Below are 14,412 nucleotides of genomic sequence, written 5' to 3'. Positions count from 1 at the left end.
TCAGTGAAAAGTCACACGTTGGTTCCTCAGTTTCTTCATAGATATTTTCATCTCCTTATTTCTCAATGTGTAGATAAGGGGGTTCAGGAGTGGAGTAAAAATCGTGTAAAACACAGAGAGGAGCTTGTCCACAGAGAACCGACTAAAAGGCCACACATAAATGAAAATGCAGGGCCCAAAGAAGAGTGTGACTACCATGATGTGTGCAGAGCAAGTTGAGAGTGCTTTGGACGCCCCACCAGGAGCGTGCTGTCGGACAGTGATGAGGATAGCAGTGTAGGAGATCAGGAGGAGCAGAAAACAGCTCATGGAAAGCAACCCACTGTCTGAGATCATAAGTATACCCAAGACGTAGGTGTCCATGCAGGCAAGCTTGATCACGAGAGGAAGGTCACAGAAGAAGCTGTCCACCTCATTGGGGCTGCAGTAAGGTAAATTTACAGTAAAGGCTACTTGACTGATGGAGTGTACAAATCCAATTACCCAGGAAACCAACACCAGCCCGATGCAAGTCTGCCGGTTCATCATAGTCATGTAATGCAAAGGTTTGCATATGGCCACATATCTGTCATAGGCCATGGAAACCAGAAGTACCATCTCAGCACCACCAATAAAGTGCAAGAAGAAGATCTGAGCCATACAGCCTCCAAATGAGATGAGCTTTCGATCACTAAGGAAGTCCCTGATCATCTTGGGGGTGGCAAATGAGGCAAACCATATGTCCAGGAAAGAGAGATTCCCCAGCAGGAAGTACATAGGGGAGGAGAGCAAGTGGGGATCAGAAATTACAGTGACCACAATGATGAGATTACCCAGCACAGTGGCCACAAAGATCCCAGAGAAGAATATAAAGAAAAAAATTTGGAGATGTTTTGAAGTGCAGAGTCCATGCAACACAAATTCTGACACCAAGGAATAATTCTGCAGGTACATTATCTCAGGTTTCATATTTTGTTCTGAATCTATATAGAAGGGAAAGAGATGTAAGTGAAAGTGGCTGTCATCTACCAGGCACATGAAAGTGATCAGCTAAGTGTGATCTTAATATAATGTTTAAGTTGTAAGAGACAATCTAAAACATAACACATGTAAGGCTGAAACCAAGTCCATACCAACATGCGTATTTCCCTTTTTCAGACTTTTGTATTTCCTTAAGGGCAGTTAGATATTCTAGGGGACTTCAGAATAGATGACAGTTGTAGGAACATTTTTTTCTGCCTTATCTAGACTTTGCCCATGGAAAAACATAGAACTAGTCAAGTACAGAATGTGAACCAAAAATCCTTAGTACAATTGAAAATATAAAGATTTTCTTAGTGGTATTATTTTCTCTCTACCTGCCAATATTTTTGCCCAATGGGTAACTGGTTTTAAGCATCAAAACTAATCAAATAAATCAAATCCTAATGTAAAAATAATTCCATCATGTAAAATAAAGATAACTGCATATACATTATCAAGTCTCTCTTCTCCCTTTCCATTTGCCCATACAAACACAAAACAAAATCTGGCAAAAGTATTTTGCGGTTGACTATATCTATGTATGTAAACACGAAGCAACATGTCTCACTCTTGAAGCCAAGAGAAGAAGTAAATTTCATCCCTAGATGGCAAAGTTAAAAGGGAAAAGATTCCTCTAGGCTAAAAAGCATGATCTGGGTGTAAAACCTATCTGGGATGATGTATAAATATAGGACAGCTGCAAGATCGTGAACCCAAGTTGTATGTATTGTTTAGTAATTTGGGGGGAGTGATATTATTGTGCTATATGTGAGTTATAGAATGACATTTGTCATATTTTCAGGCAATGTCTTTGAGAAAAATTTGATCAAAATCATTACACAATTACATAAAATGTTAATGTAAAGCATTAATCTGTGTCATCAAGAACAGCCTCTAGTTGAGGCCACAGGACCCTTTCCTCAAACTTGCTCTTCATCCATATCATGGATAAGAATAATTATCAAATCTAGAGATAATAGAACTCTGACAGAGTTCACTTATAAAATATTTCAAAAGGCTGGATGTACGGATATAATCAACAAATTCTTTATATGGAGAAGAGAGGGAAAAGAGTGTAGACTGATACCATGTTAGCAGGGACAGAGAGTAGTGTATTATTAATGTACTTCTTTATAATTGTGCTTTTTATGTATTATAATTATAATGAGGATATACTTTTACTTTTATAATTTTAAAGTAAGAAAAAACTTTTTTTCTCAAAAAATGAAAAAAAATCCTTATAGTATAATTTGTTAGAATGCTTATGATTAACTGAATGATAAGGAAGATCTGGTTCAGAATAATCATACCTTACTCTCCAATTAATTTCAGCTCAAGATATTGCTTCCTAAAGAACAATAGAGTTGGGGTTTCTCCCAGGTTAAGCCTGCTTGGAATCTTTCTTTAGCCCTTTTTTAAATTAAGAAATAATTTTTTATTATGATATAATTATTAAGATATAATCTTTTTTAAGATATAATATACCTGCCATAAAATTCACCCATTTTAAGTGTAAAACTCATTGATTTTTAGTAAACTTACTTTCCTTAGTCATTTGCTCATTTACACACTCAATAATTCAGACCATATTTATATAACACCAACACAATTTCCCATCCTCACTTAATTCAGTATAGAAACCAACTGATATAAAGGAAAATAAATCAATTAACCTAGCATTTATATAATTCCCCTGATTCCACAATATTTATTACTGCTTTTGCCATTTTTTCCCATCAGTTTGGTTTGGGATTAAAAAGCCATAGATCTAATTCACTTGCAAGTTTATTGTTACAAGCTGACTACTTTCAAGAGGATTTTAGAACAGCCTTCAGTGACAGATTTTTCAGGACCTCTCAACAAGGACCAGAGAATAAAACCTTTGGAATAATTGGGGGGAGGAGGAGTGTTTTCACAATTATATATGAATGACTGATGTATTCAGCATTTGACTTTAAAAGTGTAGCTCTGAGCCTCCAGGAGAAGTAGGGTGAGATGTACAGAGCCCATTATTAATGTATAATGAGAAATAAGCTAGTGTCTTACACGCCTCACTAAGAGAAAATCATTGTATAAACCTTTTTATAAAGGCAATGAACAGAATTCTTCATGAAAAATTTTACAAAAGATGTAGAACTGTCCTTTGTATAAGCTTTTATTGTGTTGACCTTTTATAAAAGTGAAGAATATAATGTGAAATGATAGTTTTGCAAGGTTTTTACAAAGAACTAAACTAACACATTTCACATCTGAAATATTCTAATGATGTGAATAGGATATAATAATAGAATTTTAAAATCTAGAGGAATTAATGGTTATTACGTATGTGTTAACCCATTCAAATAGCACTCATCTCGACAGACTTTTGTCAGGATAATAAGGACTCAAAATTCTTTTTGTTCCTCCTGAACTTTTGTAAATGCAGAGTACTAAAAGATTTAATTGCAACACTTCTGGTAATACACTAGAATTATAAATCTGAAGTTAAATGCCTTTGTGGACGGACTAGGTATAAATCACAATTCAGGAACTCTTCACAAGAGTACCTAGACATCCATCCTAGTGTACATATTAATGACTGTACTTTTATCGATATTCTTTCTTTTTATGGCCATTAAAAATTTCACACGTAAACCTAAAATGTAACTGTTTAATTTAGTGTCTTATAAAGATTAAGAGGGTGGAAAACTGAAACAATCAAATGGAAAACTCAGGAAACAAAAATAAATAAACTTTTTTTTTGTCAGTGAATCAAAGATGTTCCAAAATTAGATATTGGCGGTGGCTGCACAACTCTGTACATATTCTAAAAACCACTGAATTGAACACTTAAAGTGAATGCTTAACTCAATGGTTTGCAAGTGGTATGCAAATTATATCTCAATAAGCTCTTTTAAAAATGGATGCTAAAAGAAGTAGAATAAAATAAACTTAAATATGTTTCTAATTTCAGAGAAACTTTTATGATTTGCAAAGGCTTTTTAAAGATCATTAAATGAACGTTATATTTGTACTCAGGAAAAAAATAAGGTTGACTTTGTATACCTACAAATGTTATTTAAAAACAAATACAATAATGAAAAAATTTATTTTTAGCTGACAAGTTAATATAATTTACTCCAATGATTTAATGTGCAAGATAGTAGAATAAATTAGTCTCTATTCAACTGGTATTTTCAGACACATATTCACTAAACATACCGAAGAAATTTTACTAACCTGAAGTTAAAATGCTCAGCGCTGACATTGCAAATCCCTCAATTTGTATTTCATATCTACTATACTTGAATGAAACTTTGGAAAACATACATATTTTTATTCCAGAGAGGATCTAACCATCTCTTTTTCCTGCCTCTTAAAAAATAATTCAGGAAAAGTATCACCGTAAGAAGCTAGAGAACTGCAGATTTGAGTCTCCCTCAGGTTTAAGATATAAATATTTATATCTTCTCTGCCGTCAAATTAAGAATCCCTTAAAGATGGGTCATTCTTGGCCAATTACTATAATAGAGGCTGGGGAATGAACTATCTTCCAGTGGAAAGTTTTGGTAATGAATCATGTTCATTTGCCCTACTGACAATGGAAGAAACATTTTAAAGATCTGTCAAATTATATTAACATAATTGCAATTATTTTAATAATTCAAGCAGAATCATAATGTATTATTATTCAGTTAGTAGAGTATAAAGTGTGCTTTTCTTTTAAATAATCAAATTAACAGGTTACATTCTAAAAATATGTTGAAAATGTGCCAAGCTTGCACATTATTTTTTATGTAACTTTGATCTAGCATAATACTTTGGATAAGGCTTATTACTCCTACCAGGAGCATCAGATTTATATATATCAAAATATTTGCTTTCTCAAAATCAGATTCATATGGTCATGTATAATGACCTGGTTATTTTGCAGATCATTTATAATTATTATCCCATTTACTTCTCCAAGTCATTTGAAGTTAATTCAAACTTATTCTGCTAATGGTTGTATGCCAGTTACAATATCCTAGAATGTTCTGACAAATGATAATCACATTTGCAACTATCCATATGACACTGAATTTCATATTAGGTATAAAAGCACTATCAAATTTATAAGGAATTTTTCTGCCAAGACAGCATCTGAGTGCAGTAAAAAGATTCAAGTTCTACAATGGCATTAGCTAATTGTGGTTCACTAAAAGAAATAACAAAACTTTTCTAAGTTTCTGTTTCTTTGTTTAAAACACAGAGATCGTAATTGCTAAAGAAAGATTGTAGAAGTAGGCTACATACATCACTGTCATTTGTCTCTGAAATGCAGTCATTATGTGGGTGCAGATATATTATGTAAAGCCAAGAGCTACAGAGAAGCATGAGACAACCAACGGAATTTAATACTTGATTTGGAGGTAGGGAAGGATTTATTAAACATAATGATTAATTTTATGTGTCAACATGGAGAGTGTTTTTGAACGAGATTGACATTTAAACTGGTGAACTTTGAGTAAAGCAGATTTCAAGCCACAGCGTGGGTGAGCCTCTTCTGAAGCTGGAGCAGGCTGGGTTGGGGGCAGTCCTTGGGGAGTCCTGCACCCAAAGCTGCCGTGGCACGGCGGCTGGGGCTGGGACAGGCACAGACCATAGGCAGTCTCAGAGGGACACAAACAATGTCACCTTTGACCCTGAAGGGGGCTTTAGTAGTTCCCTGCCTGTTTGGTAGAAGCTGTAGCGAATTTCTTCACATACATTAACCCACAAAATCAAAAGTAGAATAAAAATGTTTATATAGCCCAGACTACTTGGGGAAGGGGTCTGACGCACATCAGACTAAAACACTCGCCCACAGTCCTTCTGGAGCCCCATAAGGTTGCCTCGCATTGACTCCCATAGGCTGCATATTTCCACGCTTCCTTCTACTCTTTTTATGCCAACCGTCCCGATGAAACATTCTTAATAATGCTCTTTGATCACTTTTACTGCTTCTCTTGTTATGAACTTTTTTCTCAAAACTGTTTTAGAGTTTCCATGACTTCAAAAATCCTCCACTCCAGCCTGTAAAATAAATTCTTTAGCTAAATCTGCCACTGCTCTCGGTTATTAAGGAGCACTAGCATCTATTCATACAGCAACGACGGCTGCTTTCCTTAATGCTCATTTGGCCTCTTCTACCTCTGCTGCTTTGCATACGATTCCTAGGATTCCACGCACACTCGGGTTATCTGACTGCTGCCGGCCACAGCTGCTCATATCAGAAATATGATCCCATATTTCCACAGATTAAAAGAAAAGAAAATCTCTAATGATGTCTTTTAAATTATAGTATTAACATGTGTTTCTCTAGAAATGCCTAAACATTAATGTTTTCAAAATCAGGGATTATATTTTATCCGTCCTACTCCATCACCTAACGTAATGACTAATATAACCTAGGCACTACATGTTCCTTGAAATGACGTTTATTTCAATGGAATCTCTGCTACTGGCAGTAAGAGAAAATAATACTAAAATTACTACAAATAAGGAACAATTTTGATATGTACAGAAGAAGTAGCTTTGATAACCACGCATGTTTAGAATAACTTATATTGTACAGGGACCAACAAATAAAAAAAAGGTCATCTGATATCAATATATAAATTGGGATTTCTATAAGTAACCTGCAATTATCCTGATTTCCAAAGTATAATTTTTACTATAAGCAACTTTCTTCTACTGTTTTCTCCCTCCTAATCCCATGCCACTACTGTCCTCTTAAATATATTGACCATTTCACTGCCACATCAAAACTGAAGATGGTTAAGACATAATTGATACCCCTTAAATCTTTAAATCTTCCTCATATAATTAAATCATTAATTGATTAAAATGAGTTTGCCTTGAGAACGTATTAAATGTCAGAGATTGTGCAATAATCTAGTGGGAATAAGAAAAATGAGCCTCAAGGGATGACTTGATTAGTGGCACTTGACAAAAAAAAAAAATGCAATGAAAGTTAAATTTTTATGGTAGATGCCATGTAACATGGACAATCGGTACACAAAAAGGAAGGTGTTATTTCTAACCCAAGAGGTCCGGTTTAGGTAAAAAAACATCATGGAGGGCATAGAATCACTTGCTCAACTTTTTTTTAAACTACTATGTATTGAGTATTTAACATTAACTACAGACTATGTTAGTGTGAGATTAATGGAGGAATAAGACTTTAGAGAAACTTTCTCTAGTGTGATGTTAACAAATTCACTCAAATATTAGTATTTAATAAATGTTCTCTTTTTGACACAATACGGTTTCAATATCCTTTTTATGGGTTTTGCTAAGAGCAAACGTAACATTCACATCTATTTGTCACATAATGAGAAATTTTATTTTATTTATTAATTTGTTTATTCAGCAAATATTTAATTCCTACTGTATAACAGATTTTTCTAGGCATTATGATTGAGTAATGTTTTAGTTTGGAGTAATTTCTAAAGACATTTTTGCTCTACTACTTTGTATATCTGTACCAGGTTTTCTTTGAGGACAAATATTCAGTAGAGTCATTTTTTTAATAATTAAAAGGGACCCCAAAGTCCCACAATGAGATGGGAAATGGGCTGCCTTGTTGGGTGCTGAGCTCCTGTTGCAGTGGAGGGATCCTTCCTCCTAGGATCTCAAGGCTGGAATGCTGCTCCCAGATGCTGCCTCCAATGGCAGCACAGTCTTCCCACTGATCCCTACTTGAAGGCTCTGAGAACAGGGAATCCAGCTTTGTGATCAAAAGTGGGAGTCCTAGACCAGCTCTGGTTGATCTTTGGAAGCTGCTTAGCCTCTCTGGTTCTAATCTTCGGTGTGCCCGATGCTGGTCTAGGTGCTGGGGACATAGATGGGGTCCCCACCCAGACAATGATCAGTGTTGTAACTGCTTGGGGGAACTCTCTGGCAGAGTTGAGAGCACAATGGAGCTGAGTACAGGGAAGAAGAGCAGAGACTGAGCTCTCAGAGGACAGGGCAGCTTCCAAGGGTCACTATGAATGATGAGGGACAACCTCCCGGGGAAGTAGAGGTAGGAATGGGAGCAGAGTTCCAGCCTCTCTGTTCCCCTCTGTCCTGGGTCTCCTCCACATGCCACACTGGCCTCTCTCCTATAGGCTGAGCCATGAGCCTTCCTGGGAAGAAGTGCTCTGGAACGGGCACCCCCTCACCAGTCTCCAAGGGGGCATATTAAAATCTCCCAGGGGCTGGCTGGTGGCTGATGGCATTGGCACCTGGGCAGGGCCACTGTGGCACAGAGGAAGGGAGAAGTGTTGAGGTCAGTGGTGGGTCTGTCCAAGCAGTCTCATTTCCCATCATCAGTCTTTATAGGGACAGCTGCCACTTACTGAGCACCTGTGTGTGGGGGAGAGGGATTGCTTGGCAATAGTGTATGCATATATTTAATTTCATTAAATAGTGCAAAAATTCCCTCACACTGCATGAGTCCTCTATTTCTAGATTCTTGCCATCAATTCACATCATTCAATATTCGATTTTTATGTTAATTTGATACTGCAACTTTGTTTTTAGCTTTAATTTTTTTCTCGTACAAGAAGCTACTTTTGTTGGTTGAATTAGTTTCCTAGGACCACCATAACAAACTGCCACAAGCATCGGGACTTAAAACAGAAATTTTATCTCCCACACGGTGTAGTCAGAAGTCTGAAATACACATGTCAGCAGGGCCATGCTCCCTCCGAAGGGTCTGGGGAAGCATCCTTTCTGGCTTCCTCCAAACATCTAGCAGGTGTTCCTTGTCTTGCGGCAGCGTAGCTCCAATCTCTGCCTAACTGCGTCTTCATACGCCTTTTGTCTGTGTAACTGTGTGTGCTTTTCTGTCTCCTCTGGGCACTCTCATTCAACTTAGGGAGCTCCCTAGTCCAGCATGATCTCATTTAGATTCTTACCTTAATTGTATTCACAAATACGCTATTTCTAAGGTCACATTCTGAGGTTCCAGGGGGACATGAATCTTTGAGGGACACTACCTTACCCACTCCTCTCTTTAGACTTTCTATGGGTAAATTTATAAATTATTTACTGTTTAGTGTTTAGCTTTTTACAATCAACACTATTTGTAAATTTCACCATATTTATATTATATGGTCCTTTTCAAAACCCCAATACTTGTGAGCAGGTGAGTCTTAACAGTTGAAGTTCTATATCACTTCTTTTTCTGGAGTATATAGGAGAAAATAATTAGCCTTTGCTTTATTTGTCCATGGACTCAGCTTCCCAGCCCTCTGGTATGTTTTAAACTCTTTCTGGATTTTGAAAAGGAGGTTATTTACACATCTGGTTTCCAAAATTTGGGTACTACTTCAGAGGCAACGTAAGAATTGTGCAGAGGTGCATGGTTTCTAAAAACAGACGAGTTTGAATCTCAGTTTTTCTACTTGCTAGATGTGGAAACTTACATAAACTGTAAAGTACTTCTGCCACAATTTCCTCATACATAAAAATGAGGATAAAAACAGCAACTAGTTAATAACATTGAGATACTCAAAGACTTCACTAGATAGCCTAGTTATTTACATAATTTCTTATCCAACTCTATTAATTTTTTAAAAAATCTGTCTTGAATACAGACTAAAGAATTGCTTTTGACTACTCTTTTTTTAGTAGCCACAAACAATTCCTATTTTTCTTGAGACAAATCAACCTATCTGACTGATTATGTTCAAAATAAAATCATTTGGGAGAATAACTCTGAACAAAGGGTTACAATCTTGCAAACTAAGGTGATAATAAGTATTATATATATTTTAGTTTCCTCCTGAAATTTGGAAGGCTTATCCATACTCTTAGGGCAGTTAAAGACTTAGCTTTATAAATCTATCATAGGTAATAAATTTTAAAAAATCATAACCCATGATTTTGACATCCAGATCATTTCTTGTCACTAGTCTGCCTTGCCTTTTTCAGAAGAGTCTAGTTCCTACTGATGACTTAATGGGTTGTGATGTCCACTGGAATTCTGGGTTTAGCTGATGGGTACTAGGGGAAGGGAAACGCAAAATAATATTAAAATGTGTCTGTGGAAGTGGCTATTTTGGTAACAGTGGGAGGGCAGTCAGCCTGACTGCCTCTTCGGAAGGTCCAGGACTTAGGACTGCATATAGCCTGTCTATTGAGGGGATTGGAAAAACTTCACCCAATCCTTGTAAATTCTTCCTAATTTCTGCTTTCTTGTTTAAAGCTAGAAAGAGGAACACAGGAGACTGCAGTCACCAGGTGGCGCATAAGCTCCTTGTAAACTTGTTTCTGTTTTTGCTATGAGTTGTAACTAGATTCATTTTCTTAGATTTCTTATACTATCTAAAAGTTTAACCTCTATCTATTGGAAATGTTGACAATAGCTCTAATGAAATTAGTCAATTTACCTACATCAAATAAGCCAAATGCAAACTGTACTTTTTATCATCCCAAATACTATGTCGTTTGCATAAAAATGTATAATTATTGACCATATTGTATAAACATATTAAAATCAGCAACTATCCTTGCTGGAGTTGAGGTATCTCAGAAATTTTACGGCATATATTAATTTTGTTCTTCAGCTTTTAGGAAAAGAATTCAGAAATTGTATTAAGTCCCAGACATGTCATGATCTAAAATATGAAATAAGATACTGAAAAATAGTAAGAAAACATAGACTTAACACAGATGAAACGTTATACACTAAATCCCCCCAAAACTGACTAAAATTCTGAGTTATTTAGAGTTTAGTTTAGCAGCTAATTTCAAGTAAATACATAAATATATGTGTATATATGAGTAGATTTTCTTCATTTCAGAAATAACAAGAAAATACATTGAAAATGACCTCATCAAAATTAAAATAAAATAATGTGTGATCAGACTGCATTTTCCCTACCTCTTGCCATCAACCCCCTTGTCCCAGCTCAATAAACTTACATGCCTTCCTCCAATATGTCATGCTTCCTGCTTCCAGGCATTCTCCTGTACTGCCCCCTTTGTCTGGAATGTCTTTCTTCTCTGTCTTGCCAGTGCTTACCCTAAATGCTTCCCTCTCCTGGAATACTTTCCTGCCCCTGCCCTGATTTAGATGCCACTCCTCTGCACTCCTCCAGCACCTAGTGCATCCATGTAATGTAGCGCTGTTCATGCCACAACACAATTGCAAATTTAGTTCACTCTCCCCATCCATAGACTGTAAGTTTCATGAAGCCTTGAATATATCTTCTGGCACTTCGTAGGCTCACAAAATATGTGAAGAATGATTAGAATCACTGTGACAAGCAAGTAAACAAAAAATAATACACACTTGTAGGGATTACCTACAAAATACTGTTCTCTAGCTCTGAACAGTGGTTCGCCAGACACTTGGCTAAACAACTATGTGACATGTCATCTGTGTACACCATGTAAATGCAGAATATCAATACTACTAACAACAGCTATAATAGCAACAATAATAATGTATTTTGTAAGGATTAAACATTCATTTTGTTCAAATTTGCATGAGAGGAAGTGGTGAAGGTGAGATTTAAATGCACGCCTGCCAGACTGTAGACACCATGCTTTTAATCATTATAGGTGACAAAAAAAGGGTTTGCTTTTTAACAGTTATACCTACTGTTTCCTTATACAGAAGTTGAAATACATTTAAAGTTAACAATGTCCAAATGAGAGATTCTCTCTTCAGAAGTGTCATCTACAAAGTATGTTTTGAATTTATATGTCGAGTCCTTATCTTCTTAATGGCTGCTTTTACCTCTTGATTCCTTAGTGTATAAATAATGGGATTTAAGAGAGGTGTGAAAATTGTATAAAACACAGAAAGAATTTTATCTACAGAGTATCGGCTGAAGGGCCATACATAGATAAAGACACAAGGGGCAAAGAACAGAGTCACAACTGTGATGTGCACTGAGAGAATGGAGAAGGCCTTAGAGGAGCCACTAGCAGTGCAGTGCTGAACAGAGCATATGATTACTGTGTAGGAGACAAGCAAGAGGAGGAAGCAGACCAGGGACAAGAGGCCACTGTCAGCAATGACCAGGAGTTGCAGCATATAGGTGTCCTTGCAGGCAAGTTTGATCACAAGGGGAAGGTCACAGAAAAAGCTGTCCACTACATTGGGACCACAGAAGGGCAAATTCAACATGAAAGCCATTTGACTAGATGAGTGCACAAATCCCACTGCGTAGGAGGATAACAGTAGCCCAATGAGCACTCGAGGGCTCATGATGGTCATGTAATGGAGGGGTTTGCATATGGCAACGTATCTGTCTATTGCCATGGCTACAAGCAGCATCATCTCACTCCCACCTAGGAGGTGCATGAAGAACATCTGAGAATAACATCCCCACCAGGAGATGGTCTTCCGTTCTCGGAGGAAATCTACAATCATCTTAGGGGTAGCAAAAGAAGCCAGGATTGTATCAATACAGGAAAGATTGATAAGCAGAAAATACATTGGTGTGTGAAGGCATGAGTCAAAGGTCACAGTGACCAAGATGAGGAGGTTTCCTAGAACAATCCCTGCATAGACCACAGAGAATCCCAGGAAGAATAAAATCTGAAGATTCTGAGATTTGGAAAGTCCCAGCAAAATGAACTCAGATACCATTGAATGGTTTGCCTTTTCCATGCTGTCAGCTTAATTCCATAATAATCAAAATGAGTGAGAATAAGAAGTAGGAAAATTGTGTTTACAGAAAGGATGGTTCACATTGATGTCCAGTTTTGCTACTCAGACCAAGTACTTGAACTTACAGACATCTACTTCAGGGAGATTTTTATTGGTCAGTGATTTCCTAAATGGCCCAGAGAAGTATACCAAATAGTCAGTAGAATTTAGAATATGTACTTCTGAAAAACAAAAATAAAAACAGTACATGAAACCACAACTGTATAGATTGTGAACTTAGAATCAGAAGGCTTCAATACAACATCTAGCTGAGCTAGTCATTGTGCACCCCAAGACAAATAACTCTCCTTTTGAGGATTAAATTTCCTCCTCAGTAAAATTAAAAAGTTGGATCACATGATATCAAATACATCTTTGTGCTATAAAGATCTCCATGAATAAGATAGTGATCATGGTGGGTTCTATATTCACTGAATAATATTGCTTTTAATCTGGGAATTGTAAATGTAGAAAATACATCTAGGATCCTCAAGAATCGTATTTTGAAATAGATTCTAGTAAAGAACTATGAATGAAAACATTAGTTAATTAAACGTAAGGATTTAGGTCCTGAGAAATGTACCCTCACTCTTCCCTGATTCATTCTTGCAGCAATCCCTCAAGCTTATTCTAGTAATAGTGATGGTTGTTACACACTTTTGAAAAACACTTTTGAATAATTATATATATACACACATATATGTAATAACTCACTCAAAATTTAACATTATTCACATCAAACACCTCTTATAGAATTTGGTAAGCAATATGAAGGATGAAGAAAACCCACAGCCAAACGTAAATGAATTTATTTCATATTCAGTTTGCATTCATTCATTTTCTTATAGCTTGTTTGTTGCTATATAGAGGGTAACTGGTTGGTTTGTGCAGGTTTATTTATCACAGGCTTCAAAATGACTAAAAGAGCTTGAGGTAACTAATCTATGTTGGTAAGAGAAATACAGGTCTTTCGGTAAAATCATCTACATTTATGAAACAGCTTTGTCATCAGCCCATGCTTATTGCAAAACTGATTTTACCGGCTTTGCTTTTCAAAAACTTGCTTTCATCACTAGTGATTTCTAAATCATCTAGGTTTTTACAAAGCTCTTTCAATAAAGTATAGCCTTCTTTTCCATTATTACTTACCAGAGAGAAGAAAATAACTTCATATGGAGGTGCCTTATATTACTCCCAGGAATAGTCTTGCATCTCCTTTTCTTGTACCCTATTAATTTCCTGCAATTTACTCTCCCAATCATCAGAAACAGAAAGAAGCATCACAACGCTATATATTGTTTCTTTAAGACAACCCCATGGGTACATTTTCCAACTGGGTGAATGTATTTTTCCCTATATAAATGTATCTTTTGGCCAATTTCCTACTCAGAGAAACGTGGATTGATGTAAAGTACTAAATTACATCAAGTATGTAAAGTTATTCATCTCCATGTCTAGAAAGATTATGTGTCTAATATTTTAAGGATTCATACTGACACTTCTTTTTGAAATCTTAACTTTTGAAACTGCTTTTAAAGAGAGCAAGGCAGTTTCCAAAGATACACAAAGTAATTTATACCCATTCTAGTATCCAGAATAGTGCATGTCACTCAAATGTCTGTTGAATGAATGAATGAATAAATGGACTATATAATACATATTCAGGATCTAGATTAAAATCAGTTTTAAAACAAAATCAACAGAAATTGGGAACTATAATCATATAACAAATTGAATGTTGAAGCATTTTAAAACAG

The 14,412-nt window shown here is 36.2% G+C and overlaps 2 protein-coding genes across 2 annotated transcripts; both read right to left on the bottom strand.

Annotated features, from left to right (window-relative positions):
* LOC105090004 (olfactory receptor 4K14) lies at window positions 1-933 on the bottom strand. The gene has a single exon (XM_010981196.1). It carries the CDS (start codon window positions 931-933, stop codon window positions 1-3), a length of 933 nt encoding a protein of 310 aa, XP_010979498.1.
* Window positions 934-11,677: 10,744 nt separating this feature from the next.
* LOC105090005 (olfactory receptor 4K13) lies at window positions 11,678-12,616 on the bottom strand. Its single transcript, XM_010981198.3, has one exon. It carries the CDS (start codon window positions 12,614-12,616, stop codon window positions 11,678-11,680), a length of 939 nt encoding a protein of 312 aa, XP_010979500.3.
* Between the last annotated feature and the right edge of the window lie 1,796 nt (window positions 12,617-14,412).

This window comes from Camelus dromedarius, chromosome 5 (assembly GCF_036321535.1).
Source record: "Camelus dromedarius isolate mCamDro1 chromosome 5, mCamDro1.pat, whole genome shotgun sequence".
NCBI classification, from domain to species: domain Eukaryota; kingdom Metazoa; phylum Chordata; class Mammalia; order Artiodactyla; family Camelidae; genus Camelus; species Camelus dromedarius.
Note: the sequence above shows the minus strand (reverse complement) of the source record. Positions and strands in the feature narration are given on the sequence as shown.